This window comes from Vidua macroura, chromosome 3, assembly GCF_024509145.1.
Source record: "Vidua macroura isolate BioBank_ID:100142 chromosome 3, ASM2450914v1, whole genome shotgun sequence".
Lineage (NCBI taxonomy): Eukaryota > Metazoa > Chordata > Aves > Passeriformes > Viduidae > Vidua > Vidua macroura.
The window spans coordinates 12,658,477-12,675,385 of NC_071573.1; the positions used below are offsets into that span (position 1 = coordinate 12,658,477).

At 38.9% G+C, this 16,909-nt stretch overlaps 1 protein-coding gene across 2 annotated transcripts in view; it reads right to left on the bottom strand.

Annotated features, from left to right (window-relative positions):
• The window catches only part of RASGRP3 (RAS guanyl releasing protein 3), a 58,365-nt gene that overhangs the window by 16,351 nt on the left and 25,105 nt on the right, over window positions 1-16,909 (bottom strand). For both annotated transcript variants that reach the window (XM_053973274.1, XM_053973275.1), the window contains exons 2-9: window positions 12,093-12,285; window positions 10,476-10,578; window positions 9,771-9,833; window positions 8,470-8,601; window positions 7,370-7,517; window positions 5,651-5,824; window positions 5,117-5,233; window positions 4,536-4,811 (exon numbers count right to left, since the gene is read on the bottom strand). In XM_053973274.1, coding sequence (XP_053829249.1) covers window positions 4,536-4,811; window positions 5,117-5,233; window positions 5,651-5,824; window positions 7,370-7,517; window positions 8,470-8,601; window positions 9,771-9,833; window positions 10,476-10,578; window positions 12,093-12,162 — 1,083 coding nt within the window. In that variant the 5' untranslated portion in view covers window positions 12,163-12,285. The remainder of the gene's footprint in view (window positions 1-4,535; window positions 4,812-5,116; window positions 5,234-5,650; window positions 5,825-7,369; window positions 7,518-8,469; window positions 8,602-9,770; window positions 9,834-10,475; window positions 10,579-12,092; window positions 12,286-16,909) is intronic.

The window sequence follows — 16,909 nt, forward strand, 5'->3', positions numbered from 1 at the left end:
TAATCAACACTGTAGCTAATGTTTTACAGTGAGAGGAAACAAACATTGCATGTTTCCTGTGATCATCTTCCTGCATTAACTGGCTTTGAAGAATTTACATGATTTGAAGTTATCATCCACCTTGCAAATCCCCAGTTAAGCTAAGATTGAGTTAAAAGGATTTTTTGCTGTTCCCGAGCAGACAGATAGAATTACTACTGACTAAATGACCATGACAGAAGGTTATTTTTAGAGAATCTGAAGTGCCAAGTAAGTAGCAAGCAGGACCAGTGACACCTACTGCAGAACCACCTCTAGGAACCATCCTCTTTTAGGCACAATTTTGTGTGATGAGTAAGACACAAGTTGTGCCCTTTCCCAAGATAGGTTCCCAAAGCAAACACATGGCTTTAAAGAAGTCTGGAGATCACATTATTCATTTTGTCTAGCTGAAACATTGCTGATTTTTGCACTTTGTAATTAAGGGCACAATGAAAGGCTGTGCATCATGCAGGTTCTTTTACCCAGCCAGCATGCTGCTGTCACAGGATTAGGTATGGCCTGTCCTAAAGACAAAATTGAACCAATAAGTGCTGTAATAAATATTGTTCATGTGTTGAGATGTTCAGTGACTGTATTCTGAGGTTCCTTGGTGGCATAAAATGAGCAGCACTCCATTGGAGCACATGATGTTATCAGGTCAGACTGGGAGGGCAGAAATGGTAGTTCAAAAGGTGTTGTCTGTTCCTGTGAAAGAGCACAGTTTTCTCAGCAGGCCAGATGAGCTGGGTGTGAATTTGGGAGTGGAAATGTATTAGTAGTTATTGAGCAAATTTGTATCTCTCCCTCCCTGAATTATATGTCCTTATCTTAAGCAGTGGATATAACTTCATTAGGCACAATGTGTAAGCACGCAATGGACAAGGTATTGTCCAGGTCAGCAGTTTCATACATTAGCACAAAAATTACAAGCATGATGATTATGCAGTTATGTAAGCATGCATTTTATATTTTATTTACAGTTTTGCTACAACAAATGAAGTATAATAAGAATTTTCCTAGAATAATCTTTACAGTGAGTGGCAGTTTCTATTCTAATTTGACAATCATTGCTGGTTTTTTTCTGAGCAATTTGGAGGGGCATAGAGAAAGGTAGGGGAGTGATCAGAAATGCATGACTTTTTTTTTTTTTTTTTTCTCTAAGTGGAACTTACTGAACACAAGTTAGGGAGGGTGACTTTCAATTTGATTGTTTAGGTAGTTCTCATTCTCTTCACCAGATTGTACAAAGGCCTGGTACTTTCCAGTCATTTGCATATAGTCTCAGAACAGGCTAGATAAATAGACACTGAGACATAAAAATAGCAAGGGAAAGATGGTGGCACCGAGTAAGTTTTAACACAGTTCATATAAATACACTGTGGTCTAGCTGAGAAACTGAGATCCACTTCCAATCCACAGAAAGTCATGAAACATATAACCACAGGTTTTTATTCACATTGGGGGAAAAAAAAAAAAGTGTGGAAATACTGCATAGCAGGTAAAGTTAAGTATCCTTACCAAATATAAGTTTTCTAAAGGCAAAACTGTCATTAAAGCTGTTTTTCCTCTCTGCTGCACTGCCAAGCTTGGTATTTAGGTCCTCTTTTACTACCTCTTAGCTCCACATTTTGGATTCCAGGGAGTGATACAGAGCCAGGCACAAGGTTCAGTGAAGGTGGAGCAAATGTGGCCCGTAAGTCAGGAAAAGAGGAGGAATCACAGACTAAGAGCAATCATGCACTAAGAAGTGAGTCCATCTTCATTTAACGTACTCTGGCTCACTGGCAGCTGAATTGTAACACATTTACTTCACTTGTCCGTGTAACTCAGACTCATTTACACAGCCCAAGGCAGGACTTGCATCCCCCTCAGCTTTCATAGTCTCCTGTGCCAGTAAACCTGTCATGTGTCCCTGCTGTCCATACACCAAAACTTTCCCTTGTTTGTGGCATGCTAACTTTCATGCAAAATGCTGGCTTTTTGCAGCTGCTTCCTCAAAGCTAAAGCTCTGTGAGCTAGAAGCTGACTTTTGTGCTTAAAAAAGATGAGATGGGGTGGAGAGGTGTGGGAATGGAGTGAAAACAGACTTCTGTGTGCAGACATCTAAGGCATGAGAATACCAACTTTCCAAACTGCTGGCCATTCGGCAGCTACCACTGAAACCAAGAGTCCTCTTGTTCCCCATGAACCCTTGGTCTATACTCAAAACAGCATCTTTAAAATACCTGTATGCCCCTTGAGGAATTGCCCAGAAGTTTACTACCCACCTCTCACCCAAGCATTTAACCCAAGTTCTTACTTCATAGCTCTTATCAAAGTCTCCCCAAACATCTCCATTTCCAAGCCACTTGAAATAGGAGCAAATAGGACAAATTAGAGCAAATAGGACTCTACCACTGAGGAAGAGAAAAACCAGGCCAAATTCCCACATGCCCATGAAATGCCCATTTTATCTTTTTGTGCAAGTTGTTGGACTAGCAAACCAGTACCCAGTGATTTACTTGTGAAGCAAGCACAGGCCAGGCTCTTGCTAAACGTGGTGTAAAAGGCAACGCTGCAAGGGAGGGAGGCCAGGCAAGAGAGTTACACATTGCTTATCAGGACAAGAGACCAACTAAAAGCTTGCCCAGATAAAAGCTGCTCAATGGCAAAACAGCAGAAGGGAAGAAACAGTTGGGTCAGCCAATTCACACACAACTGGAAAGCATTCTACACATTTATATTCATTTACTAGATTTGAAGGGGAGTTTCTCTAAATAAGGTAAAAATGGAAAAAAATTTTACAGTTGACATTAGAGAGATAAGACCTAGCAATAAAAGGAATTGTTAATTCTTCATGCTCTGAAAACTGAAGATGATGTAGGCAGCAGGGGAGGCTAAATCTGCTAATAGACCATTTGCACATAGCAATGTCAACTGTTCTTAGTTGTCACTTCTTGTCAGCTTTGGGTTGCAACCCTTTTCTTGTTCTCTCTCTCTGAACCCAGACAATGATTTAAATCTTCCTTTTCAACAAAAAGATAGAAACATTTAATCTATAACATAAATCCATTATTTCTATTTAAGAGACTAGCATTAAAAAAAAAAAAAGTATTGTATTCATATACACTGATAAGGACAAAATCTACATGCAGGAAGAAAAATATTCATATTATGGTATGTATCAAAATTCTGGTCCAGGAACTTTTCACAGAAGTTTGTTGTTTTTTCCCTTTCCAGAAGTCATCATTTTAAGTCAATACTCCCACACAAACGTACTTGATCCACAACTACACTTCCAGTGACTGATGTGAAGACAGAATTACCCTGGAAAGGGTTTAGGTTGCCTACACCTGTCTACCTTATTTATAATCCTTGATCAGGTCTGGGATCAACATTGCAGAATGCAACTTCATTTTTTACGATCAGATTGGCTCAACTGTAACAAAGTCAGCAGAGTTATATTTTGAATGAATGCATTACAGTATCTATCATAAGTGAGAAAGTACCCATCATATACTCAATTACTTCTAGTAAATGGAATACACTGAAAAAAATACAAATAAAATCCCTGTCATCAAGAAGAGAGAACAGCTAATGAAAGTGGTGGTAGCAGCAGTTCAGCTTTCATCTCTCACTTCACATTGTCTAATTTCTATCCCTTTGGACTCACTTTTTTATTGCTCAGTTCCCTAAAGCCTGAGGTTCCACTTCCCCCTATTCAAAGCCAAGCTTGTAAGAAATGACCAGGAAGGGAAAGAGTGTCACAAGAAAGCAGCTCTCAGTCACTACAAAAACAAAACAATAAATATCTACCTTTATAGCTCAAAATTTAAGTTACAGGATTGTTGCAGGGTTCAACATCTGGTGCCTGCTGTTTCCTGTCACTAATCAGGATTAAGACTTGTTCCCAGGTTGTTCCACACAAGGCACAGCTGAAGAAGTTTTTCCAAATTCCCCAAACTTTCCCAGTCCTGATTACAATGAAGCCACTGGGTATATCCACACAGCTTGGTTTCTCCAAGCTCAGGCTCATATTTGTCATCTTCTTCAGCATAAAACTCTATACCTGATCAGTCCCAGTATAAATCCATCACATTTTTATTTACTGGATAGGAAGGGTACTGTGTCACAAGGAAAGCACAGGACAGCAAAAACGGAACGATGCTCAGGCTGGAATTTCTCTCGTGTGGTGATGTCAGCATGTCTCCCAGTTGTTCCAGAGGAGACATAAGCCTCCATTCTAAGTAGTCAGAACTGAGTTTTAATTCTAACATAAATACAGCCCTCCATCTGTCATTCTTAAAAGAGGTAATTTGTAACAATCCTGTTGCTACTTCCCGCCATCCCATACGACTGTACTAAAACTCTGATTTTCCTAGCACCTCATGTGAACTTCTTTCTGTTTTGTATTTTTCCCTTTTCTTTTTCAAAACTGAGATAAAAATATGCACTTAACTTTATAGATATGAATATTCCTACTGACACTCAACACTTGAATCACAGGAGTGAATTGAAACATGTTCAATACTTACGGTTAGCAGGTTAATTAAATCCAAATTAGGCTCTAAATGATGAGAAGCAGTTTGCAGGGAAACCAGTTCACTCAAGGTGATGGAAAGCTGCTGCATTTTCACTATGTTAACTTTGTTCTCATCTATCCAATCAGGAAAAATGACATGGACAGCAATCAAGTCTTTCAAATGCACTCCTAAAATAGGAATTTTGAAGCCAACACAGTCAGCAAAAGCCTTGCGGTAGTTGCAGTAGTTTCCATTGGAAGAGACCAGCTCTGTCATTTCGTTCCAGTCCTACAAATAGCCAGAGAAGCAAGTCCCTGTGAAAGCATTCATTGCATTTCCTTAATCTGTTTTAAATGAACTCAACTCTTGTCAGGGTGTCGACAGTGTTAATTTCCTCTCTGACACAGGCAATCAACCAGAGGATCTCTGTGAGCTTATCCTGCTCCATTGAGAGGAATGCAACCAAGTGCCTTTCAGGATGCTCTGCCATGATCCAAATATTGTGCTGGTGAGACACCTGCACTGTAGAACCCATCAGACCTCAAAGAGGTGATGTTCACCTCAATATGTCTGTATTCTGGAGTCCACCATACCTTTGTGACTTCCGAGGACAGATGAGAATGAGTCTCTTTCAGGCGAGAAATAGAGCTGTGGCTTAGACCTCCCACAACTGCCATCAGTGTGTTGAAGTTCTGGAGGTGAAGGAGCTTCTGCAGGAGAGATTAATCATGCATAATTAAAAGTTAATGAAATATAAGTAGCAGCTACTCAATGTCATACACAACAAGTTAAAGGAGACAACCCATCATGGCTAAAGCACAAATCAATAAACCAGCTCACATAACAGAATGGTTCAGCATTTTGTTTTTTAATTAGCCTAGGTCGAGAAGAAGCACACAATAGTGACAGTTGCCAACTGGAATACAACAAAGAAAAATTATTATAAAGTTATGTCTTCTAGGTAAAAAATGCAGGCACACCACACCTGAACAAATAACCTCCAGCGATACTGAACAGGCTATTCACTGAGGAGATAACACAAAGAGCATCAGCTAATTTCTTTACTATAATCTCCATTTATATTCCTGCTTTGTACTGGAAGAAAAAGACTCATCTGCAAGACTTACCTGTGCAACATTGATAAACTTTGTGATTACTTCTGCTCTTTGCTGGGGTGTTGGTTTGCTGAGAACCATGAGCTGGACCCATTTAGAGATACCATTAAATAAAGCAATAGATCTCTCCAAAGTAGGATTGTTTTCCAAGCAGCCGTGGATCACATAACTTTGGTAATCTGTGAACTAACAGAGAAAAGACACTTTCAGTAAAACAGTGGACAAACTGGAGAAACAATTGAAACTTTGATACTTTTCTTTCTAAAGCTCCTCTTGTTTAGAAAGTGACCGTGATTCAGGATCAGCAGACCCTGCTGCACATCTCCTCCTTAAAATCTTTTTGCTGTTGTTTTGGTGTGGCTTTTCCTTAAATGTCAACTTACAACTTGTCTGTGTGTCAGGAAATACAGAAACCTGCAAGATGAGTGTGATTGCTACTTCCATCTTGCCCATAATTTGCTCAACACATTTTATTCTTTGTAGTTATATTTGACACCTTGAAGCCATGGCACTGTTTAGGATTCCAAAAGTTAAATTTCCCTAAATGTTTGAAAAATAGTTTTCAGCTGTCCCTTAAAGGGAGGTTTTCAGTAACTTAGGCCATCATTTTAGCTTGTGTAGGGAGTTGCTAGCAATGCCAGACAAGATGGGTCTGGCTGATCAAAACCAGCCTGCTAGAAAAACATGAGAGCATATACTCCAACACAACAGATGCTTGTCTCCCAGCTGCAGATAGACAGTATTTCAGTGTTCGTGTAATTTTTTTGTTATAGTTAACGCTGCCCTTCCTTCTCCCCCATTTTTTTTAACAGGTAAAACCAAACACAGGATTCAGACTAATCATATTCTACAATTACATATCTTTAAGAGAACAAGTGGTACAAGATCAATTAACTCTCACTGGTTGCAGAGAATCATCTGTGACAGCAAAATTCAAGCTTAAGAACTAACAGAGAAGCTAGAAACAGCAAGGAAAAAAAAGAAAATTCATTGCAGGTTTGAGTTTTCTTCCTGGAATCCCCAAAGGAATGCAAATGCATCTTAAATCTATTTAGAAATCCATGCCTTTTTTATTGTCCTTCCCTCCTTCTTTGAGGTTAGCATTGCACAGATCACAGTAGGGCATTTTCCTATGATTTGAAGTCTAAGAGTAATTAACCTTTGAACATTATTAAGTGACATCAAAAGTGATTCTATTTAGACTAGTCTCAGCTCTTCATTGATCTCTTTTTCCTTCCTCCCTTGAAACAAACAAAAAAACTCATACATTTTTCTTAGTTTTGGAGTTTGATTTCTCTCATGCTTCTGAAAACTCTAAAAAAACCTCTCATTTGTCATCTTGAGAACTTACTGCTTCCATTTGCCACCCGATACAGTAAGATCACATGACCCTTTCATATGGATATTCGTCAGCAGAAATCAGCATTTCTTTTTGCATTTCTCATACTCATTTGTTTTGTTTTAGCTTCAACTTTAGTTTTCATCCACTTTTGCCTCTTGTCCTTGTACAAACCTCTGTGAAAAGAAGCAACTGTGCCTGAATTTCCCTCAGCGTCAAAAATCGTCAGGCACAAAAAGTTCAAGGAAGTGCATGGCTATGTATATCATATGAGAGAGTATAAGGATTCACTACACTGAAATGTTGAAAAAAAAGTCATGAATGTGAAACCATGTGAACATTCTTTAAAGACAGGTTCCTAATTGCAAGTGACAAAGTTGTGGGCTTCTTACAGAAATTCTCCTAAAAGATTTATGCTCCAGAAAAGTGAGATGTTCAGCTAGCTCAATGGGCTCCAGATGGTCAAACAGCAGGCAGGCTTTTCCTTTCTTGGAAATCTTCTTTCTCTGTGTAACTCTTCTCATCCAGTCATAGGAAGGACTGCAATAGAATAGGAATAAGTCTCAGTTCTCTTTGGGTGTATGTCACTGTAGCCCACAGCTGGAATGTGTCATGTAAAATTGACCACAGAAGCACCATGAGACTTCTGGTCTGTGACACCCAGCACATTACAAACACTTAGAATGAGACCTGTTCAAGAGTGTAACAGAAGCTAGGAATTTTGCATGCACTACTCCAAGTGATGAATAATAGCAGGTTTCTATCACAACATGATAGAGGATGCCATAATTAAAGATGCTTTAAAATAAAAGACCAGCTCAAAACAAATTCTGATACAGAATAAAAACATACTTGAAAAACATCAAGGATTAATTTTTCCTCTGTAAGTCCACAGTTCCCCAAAGTAATGGAACAACAGAGACAGCCAAATACTGTGCATATGCCATATTTTAAAAGAAAATCTACAATATCAGATGAGATGCAAAAGCATGTCTGGTGATGTTTCATTCCAGCTTGTCAAGGAAATAGTAGCTGTAATCATTTTGATGTAATGCAACTACATATGTGAATGCTAAAAGTTCTCCATTTAAAGAATAGAAAATATTGCAAAAACGAACAGATTACGGATGAGAAGACAAGAAAGCTTCCATGAGAAGATCTAAGATTTAAACAGCATGCCAGCCACTACCTTGCTTGCTATTTTGTATGAAAACTTGTAGAAGAAAAGTAATACTAATCACTTAATTGGCACTTGTTTCGTCAGGAAAATAATTTATTTCCTGTTTATATGAAAAATGTACATACAGATAGGAATGTAGTTATTGTGTAACTAAAACTTCAAATTTTTAGCAGCATCAAATTTAAAGACAATTTTGCAAGTGCTTTTTTTGCTCACTCAAGATCAAGATGGGCCTTAATATTTTTGTACTTTGTACAGAACTAGAATTCTGCTGTTCCAGACACAAAGATGTCCTTGACATGACATCCTTACATGCTAGAGATATCAATAAGATGGATGTGATCCTCATATCCAAGCTGGCTGGCTACTTCTTGAAACTCTTCGGTCAAACGAATCAGCCCAAGATCCAAGTTAAACTCTGCAGGAAATTCCAAAATCCAGTATCTGAAATCCACAGACAGCAGTTAAGAGATGCCCAGGTATCATATTCAGTGGCTACATATATTTTATATACATTTTTTTTTCATAGGACTTATTTCAGGACTTATTTAGACAGAGAGAGTGAGCTCAGCCTGTTTCTTCTGTAATTATTTGTGACACTGAAGTGGCAAAAGCCACTTTATCTTTTAATTTTTTTTTAAATTAACTCACAACAGCACAACAAAGCAGCATTCTATTGAAATGCAGAATTAAAGTGATGTCTCAGGTGAGACCCACAGAAGCCACACACAGTGTCCTGACTCATGCTGCCAGGACACCCAGATAACACTTGCACTTAGTCCCTGTCCAAGTGAGACAACTTTGTCTGCTCAGAAAAGATTTTTCAATGAAAATGCAAAAGCGCATTTGAGTGGCAGTTCCACCAGGATTACTGTGTAAAGCAGATGTAAGCCACATAAGCTTACATGTAAAACATGCAAGCCCCCTCCTCTATGTAAGGGGGAGTGGAAAAGGCTTTATCAGCCCTGACTTCAGTAACCCCCCTAATTTTCTTCTCAGTGATGTAACTTCATCCAGAGGAAGGAGGAAAAAGCATTTGTTTGAGTGAAGCAAGTTATATCATGATTACTTAAAAATGCATACTTTCTCTTTTACAGAGAAATGTTCCTACATCAGAACAGCGCAACACATGAAAGCTTTCCCATGGAAACAAGGTCAGAGCAGCTGGTGCAAGGATTGGAATACACCCAATGTGTAACAACTTTGGCATCACTAACACACTCCTGTCACCATAAATTATGCAGGGATTGCAAGGGATTGCATGAACTGAAGTCTACAATCCAGAGAAAATTTTCTTCTCCCACACTAAGTTACAGCTGGGAGCAAAATGTGTCTCTCCTCTGTGTGGCACTGAAGTTGTCACCCTCTGACAGGCTGAAAAATCATAACACTCATGAGTCAGATAAATAATAACACAAGTTCTCTGTCAGCTTTTTAGCTCGATGCAGTTAAGTGTCTTAAAAGCTGGATAGCTCAACTTAATTGTTTTAAACACACAGAAATTCCCTCTGCACTGTAGAATGGAGACCAAGTAAAAAACCCAAACAAAATTACATTGATAGTATTAACAGAACCATAACACCAAAATGCTAGAGGACCAGAAGTGCATTTACCTCATGAAGTAGCAGATTTTCAATCTGAATTCATTGCAATTCTCCCCATCGGCATCTCTGTAAGTATGTCAGCTAAAGAAAGCTTTGTGTGCCTTGACTCAGCAATGTTGTTTTTATTCACTGGAGGCTGATACTAGAGCATCTGAATTTACAAAAGTATCAAACTTTTCTTCTAGAGATAACCACATTATGCCTCTGGTATTTCATTCACTTTCACAACATCATAGGGGACAGAGACTATTTCCTGGCTGCCCCTTTTTTTCCCCCTGTTAAAAATGCCTCTATTCTACAATTCTGAATATTCTGCTGAAAGGCTTCTTGCCAGCTCTGACTAACCAAATATGATAATAGTTATGATTACTGAGTTAAGAGGTATAAATGACATGTAGGTAGTTAGATATCACTGAAAATTCACAGTACTCAAAGGTCAACCTCTTGTGATACACTTGAAAAATTATCTTGGCCTTATATTTGCAGTTATTCAAGGTTGATGCACAGTTAGTATTCTTGTACAGATGTAGAAAACCTACAAAGTCTTTATGTGAGCATAAAGAAGCTCACAAACTCCCACCTTTTATGTTGAAGAAAAATTCACCTCTAAACCTTGTTTGTCATTAATTAATTGGCACATTTTTACAAGCAGTCAGGAAAACCATCTGCTTTTGACACTGTAACGCCAACTTGCAGCACTTTGTGAAAGGATATGTGGACAGAAGCTTGCCAGCCAGCTCTGTCGAAGGCAGATACCAGCGATGCATTAAAAGAAAGGTTCTTGGCAAATGGCTGGAGCACGGGTTTCCTTTGTCATCTGCAAAAGAGAAACAATGAGTTAACCTCACTATAAAAGAGGAGAGCTTTTACTCTTCAAGCCCAGTCAGACAGAAAGGATCAAAAGTGGAAATGTTGGCTCGTTATCTAACAAAAAGGTAGGAAAGAACACCAGAGCACAAAAATGCCCCTTGAATAGTAACTTGCTAGAATGCAGTGACAGTTATTTAAACAAAGAAAAAACCCAAACCAGTTCAGATAACAGGCCACAGCTAAAAAAAAATAGGGCATGGGCAGCACTGTGCTAAACTTTATATAATGTCAGTGCCAGTAATCTAAGGGACAAATCCAAAATTAGTCCATCAAGAGGACAACTACTGTACAACTACTTCCAATATTTATTTTATTGCAACTTTATAGCTTTAAGTTAGCAGTTAAATTATTTTGAAAAATGGATCTGCTTCAAGGAATTCAGTATTAAAGCAGTACCTAGTACCTCATATCTGTGCCCAAGGTCACATCTCCAGCTGCCTAACAGAGACCCTTGTGTATTTGCAGTGTAGCCACTGAAACTGCACAGAGTTAATCCCTGGCAGACTGGCTGACCATCAGTCTTCTCCAACATCTGCAATGTTAGATTATTCTGTTTGTCACTTTTTTTGAAGACAGTAGATGATGTGATGTATGAAAACAGGAGCCACACATGGACTATGCTTGTCAAGAGAGTGTGTATACAAGAGGAGACACTATTTCCAGCAGCAACAAGTGCATGGGCTCTGCTAATACTTAAATGAAGTTCTAGAGCAACCAGTTGGTGGCCTACAGAAACGGATGTATGGGATTCACTGCAGCAAGGTCTGTCCATCCATCCACTGTTCAATCTCTCTTGCCTTTAGATACTTGTTTCTCTCCACATGGCATATAAAATTAGTACTTCATTCCAATCAAAATCTGTCCTGCATCTCCAGGGAACCTAAATGTAGCTTTGTGAATCAGAACCCCATTTGAAAACACTTAAGCCCATCCATTAACTCATTTGACTGTAATGTGATACATGGCATGATTAATGGTGTTATGGATCAAGGTCTTTTTCATCACTTCTTTCCCTCAGACCTGGTACATCACATTTTAATAAGAGTGAAAAGATTACATGAGCCTTAGGTCATATTCTTACCAATTATTGCACGATGATTTGGAAAACCTTTAAAAAAATGACAGGTCAAAACCACAGCTGTGTAACCACTCAAGACAAAGATCAATGCCAGAAACAACTCCTTGAATAATTCATCTAAACATTTCTCTTGGTAAAGGCCAGCATTGTATAAACCACCATACCCACAATTGTGCATTACCTGTATTAAAAAAAATTTAATACAGTATGCATGTGATTAAAATTCTGGTTTGCATGATTCTGAGCCAAATTGAAACAAGGAAAATTTTGCAGAACAGAAATGTTGTTAGCCAAGAGAAAGGCTGGCTAAACCAGAGAACAGCAGGATTTATATTAAAAGATTAATTTCAATAACAACAAAATAAGATATTGAAAGAGCATACCAAACATTTCAATACAAGTGTTCAAAAGCTCATCTAATGTTGCAGCCTTTCCAAGAGTGTTTGACCCCATTGTCTTTTAATCGTTGTCAAAAAATAAGAGACATTTTCACCAAGTAGAAGGATGCTTCTTCAAATGCCCAGCTTTTTCACTTTATTTTGTTGGTTGCATTCTTAACTGGACTTCAATGAAAATCTGAAGAAAGTAAAAGAAATCATAATTATATGACTATATGTAAGAATTCTCAGGATGCAATGCTTACAGTTCGACTCATCTTTTCTATAAACTGCTTTTTTCCCCACATGATACAGAGCATGTGAAAGATTGCCATAAGCTTTCCCTACATTCCAGTCTGTGTTTCTAAGCGTTGTCCAATTGTTTGTCCACTAGCACAAAATAAATCCATAGCTAGGGTCATAAAACCAGATGGCAAATGAGGGCCTGCATGTACAATGACGCACATTTTGTTCAAGTCATTCTATTTACACTTGATAAGTCACTTTTTGTTAATAACCCTGCTTTTATGTTTTTAAGCATAACCATTTTTCCCCCTGAGGTTACTGGTTCATGATAACACTAATGGTCTTAATTGGCACAGATCACATAAAGCGTTTAATGAAGTTCATAGCAAACATTAAACTAGGAGGCAATTTTTCAAAGGACCCTAAGATCAGCTTTTTAAAAATAAAATAAATCTTCCCACAGTAGCTGAGCAGTCACAGAGACCTGAACACATACAGAAACTTCTAAATTTTATTATACATCTACTATGCATTTAAATATCAAATATCCATTTACCTGAAGATGCACAGAATACTCTGTTACAAGTTTTCAGAAGTAATTTTACAGGTTATATTTAAAGAACAAATCAGTACTTTATTATCTATCTGTGACTAAGACCCACTACTGCCTGATCACACCAAGTGTTTGAAATGTGACAAACAAGTACATCCAGCAACTTATCTAGAAAACAAAAAGCCAAGAGTAGAACTAAAATAGTCCTTGAAGTGAAACAACACAGGATTTGGGGAAATTAATTTTCAGAAGCCATTGCCCATGGCATATGTAAGCTGCTCATTGCTGGCCTATGCTAGCTCCCACCTGCACCTCATCTCCAGTTAGGACACCACTGACTGGCCAGGGGTGCTCTAGCAGCACAGTGCACTGCATCCCAGCACCTGGAAAGTGCCCTGGACACTTCTTTACAGACCCAGCCTCAGAGTCCTGTAGTGCTGAGCCTGTTTGAAGCATGCAGCAGTGTTTTGCTTGGAATAGCTTCAAAATATTCTATTCAGCCAAAGATGTAAGTTGTATGAGGAGCAGCTGAGAGAGCTGGCATTGTTTAGTCTGTAAAAAGGTAGACTGAGGGGAGATCTTACCACTCTCTAAAACTACCTGAATGGAGCTGGTAGCAGCTGGGGGGTCAGCATCTTCTCCCAGGGAACAAGAAACAGAATGAGAGGAAATGGTCTCAAGTTCCACCAGGGGAAAAAATTAGATGGGATATTAGGGAAAATTTCTTCACTGGAAGGCTGGCCAAGCACAGGCTGCTCAGGGAAGTGGTTGAGTCCCTGGAGGCATGTAAAAGATGTGTAGATGTGACACTTAGGGACATGGTTTGGTGATGGACTTGGCAGTGTTTTGTTAATGGTTGGATTTGATGATCTTCAAGTTGTCTTTTCCAACCTAAACAATCCTATGACTCTGTAGTATGGTCTTCAGATGTGTTCCTACAGCTGGGCTCTTTCTGTTCCCATCCAGCAATGATTTTGACATGACACTCTCTTCCCTGAAGCCGAGAGGATCCTGTAGGATGTAAGCACAGCTCATGGAACAGGGAGTTTTGATCAGTCAGTGCACACACAATGCCTCAGTCCAAGCCAGCCAACAAGAAACCTGATCAGAGAGGTGCAGACATTAGATCCTGCCCCTTCCTCCTAGGTGGAAGAAAGTACTCTCCTCTGAATTTGGTGGTGCAGAACCCCCTCTTGAAAGAAAACGCCTGTTTTTCTAGGAATCACACAGAGATGCTACTTGCAACGAACCAAGGGGAAACTAAACTAATCCTTTGATACAACAGCAAACAGAGCATGCACTTAAGAAAAAGGAGGAGGTGAGTACACAGTGGTCCTTGGCTTCAAGCCTGTGTAGCAGGTGTTGTCCTAAGGGTTGGCTCTGGGGCTGGACTGGGCCTCAGCCCCTCCTGCTAGAGCTGGGCTAACACCAAAACCTGAAGCTGTGTGAAGTGAACAAGAGAATGCAGAGAGTTGTGTGACTCTCTAACCTGCTGGTCAGGCCACAAGAGCTATGGTTACTCTAGGGTTAGTCTATCTTCCCAAGACTGTTTATGTATTTAAAGTGAAAAAATAAAAAAGTAAGCAGAGCATTTGCTTGGTTTGCTTTCAGAGTTTTCACAGCAGAAGTTGTGCAGTGTTTTTCAAGATCACAACCTTGTACACTTAATTTTTGCTAGAATCCCATTTTGGGCATGTTTTTCCTTTTTGGTCATACCCAAACCCTTTTCTAAGTGCTTACATAACTGGTGTAATTTTCACAAAGCCATCTATCTAGCTCTTCCAGATTCATCTGACTTAGGTTTTCTTTCAAGAGGAGAAAAATAAAATAATTTACCCTTTCAAAATATATTTTAGTCAGTGCTTCAAAAAAATTAAATGGGGAAAAACGATTGAATTTTCTGTCTAAGCCTAGAAAATTGCTGAGCATGAAATGTAGGAGTGGAGGAAATTTGATCTGGCTTTTAAATTTCGTTGGTATTCCTATAATCCATAAAATATAGCATAGGAGAGTATCATCTCTGTCTTCCACTGACAACAGTATAAAGGCAGCCATATGGTAATAAATAAATAATGCCCTGGGTAAAATTGAAGATTTGGTGGTTTTATTCAATTTTACAACAACTATTTAGGTAGCAGACACCTAGATCCTGAGACCTACAGAGCTATCCTCCCAAACAGCCTATCTGACCTCTAAAGCTCAGAGCATTATTATAATAATGCTTCTTAAAGAAGAATAAAGTATTTCCACCAAGTGAAGAACTGGCTGACTGGGTCTGAGTCAACACCTGATATCACATCTCTTGACTGCAGACTCCAAACCCCACAACCATTACATCATTACTTGTGTGATTAAGCGCTGCTGTTCTACTAAAACAATAAAGGAATTGTCTATAACCATGCCACAATGGTATCCAACCACCAGGACCTGCAGCGATGGATGAGTAAAATACAACTCCAAATTTCATCTACATAAATTAAATAAACTATATTCTGTCAACAGTTCAGCTCAAGAAAGGCACAAAATTAAAAATAAAATAGAATCATCACAGAGTATTTCTACAAATAAAAAAATTAAAAATGTTTTCAATATGCGGCAATTATTAAAAAATTGATTGCCAAAAGTGCAGTTGGACTTTCAAACAAAGATAACTTCAAGAATCTCTGCCCTCAGCTGCTTTCCAGCATAACATTGAAATATCTTATTGCCATCCAGCTGTTTCAGAGAATAATTGCCCACTATAATGAAACAAATACATTTTTGCCTTGTAATGGAATTATAAATCTGATTTGTTTTACTGTGATTAACAAGGGCTGTTAAGGACACAAGAGACACACAGTCCTCACAGCCACTCATTCTCATTTCTTTATCAAGCCACTTGGAATTACAATCTCCCCCTGCAAGTCTTGCTGGTAACCCACCACATGCTGGGAAGGGATTTCAGGGGATAATCAGGAATAGGTGAAGACTGCAACAGCAGCAATACCATCAACATAGCAATCTCATCAACATAGACCTTAGCACTCACTCAAAGCCAACAGCTTTTTTTCCTTCATTTAAGCAATAGAAACAACCATAATATCCCTATGAACCAAGTCATGGTGTCAGGCATGTTGTGCTTTATCTTATGCAATATTTCTATCATGGGATGTGCACTTCCTCCCTAGGGGGAAAGCAGAAACAACTGCAGTGATGTGCTCAGAGGTTAGAAGTTTTCCATGGACTGAACTACAAAATATGGAGTTCCTTCCAAGTCCTGCCATCACCCTGACTGCCACATGCACATGGTTCCTTTGAGCACGTGGCTTTCCTTAGTACTTTTGTGCAGTGTAATTGCATTTTGTAGTCAACATTTTGGAAGTCTTGAGATGGTGCTGTTGTGGACTGTCCTGATAGATTACTTGTTTCAAGTATGTAGGCTGTGACCTCTTGAGACAGATGTGATCAGGTGCAATACATTAATTTTCAGAAGAAACAGGATGCCCTGCCAGCAAAATTGTAACCCTATGCAAAAGCACCAAGTGATGTAAACAGAGTGGGCAGCATGAAGCCAAGTTTTGAATGTTGGCTACTGTCATTAGTAAAACCAAACGACTTCACTTCTACCGCTGGAGGCTACTAAGCGGGGGGTCCACACCCACAACCTACAGCAGTTTAAATAATATTAAAATGCCAAGCTTGTACAAATCCATGTGTGGGCACTCTCAGGTGATTTCAGGCAAATTGTATCAGTTACAGGTGAAAGCTAATTCAATAAGTCAGTTTTAAATAGGCTTAGATTTGACATACAGGGTAATATTTATTCAGCTAAATTAAATTCAAACAGCTTTTTAGCCAGGCCAAATTAAATGTACATGTAGTATTTTCCCCATTTATTAAAAGTGGGCTATTTTCCTTCTACTTAAAGACAATAAATAGGTTGCATGTACCATAGAGGTACATGCAAAGAGTCCCACCTTGATACAGAGGCACCTCTGTGGGTCTCAGTTTATCCATAAACTTTCCAGATGCCTGCTCACATAAG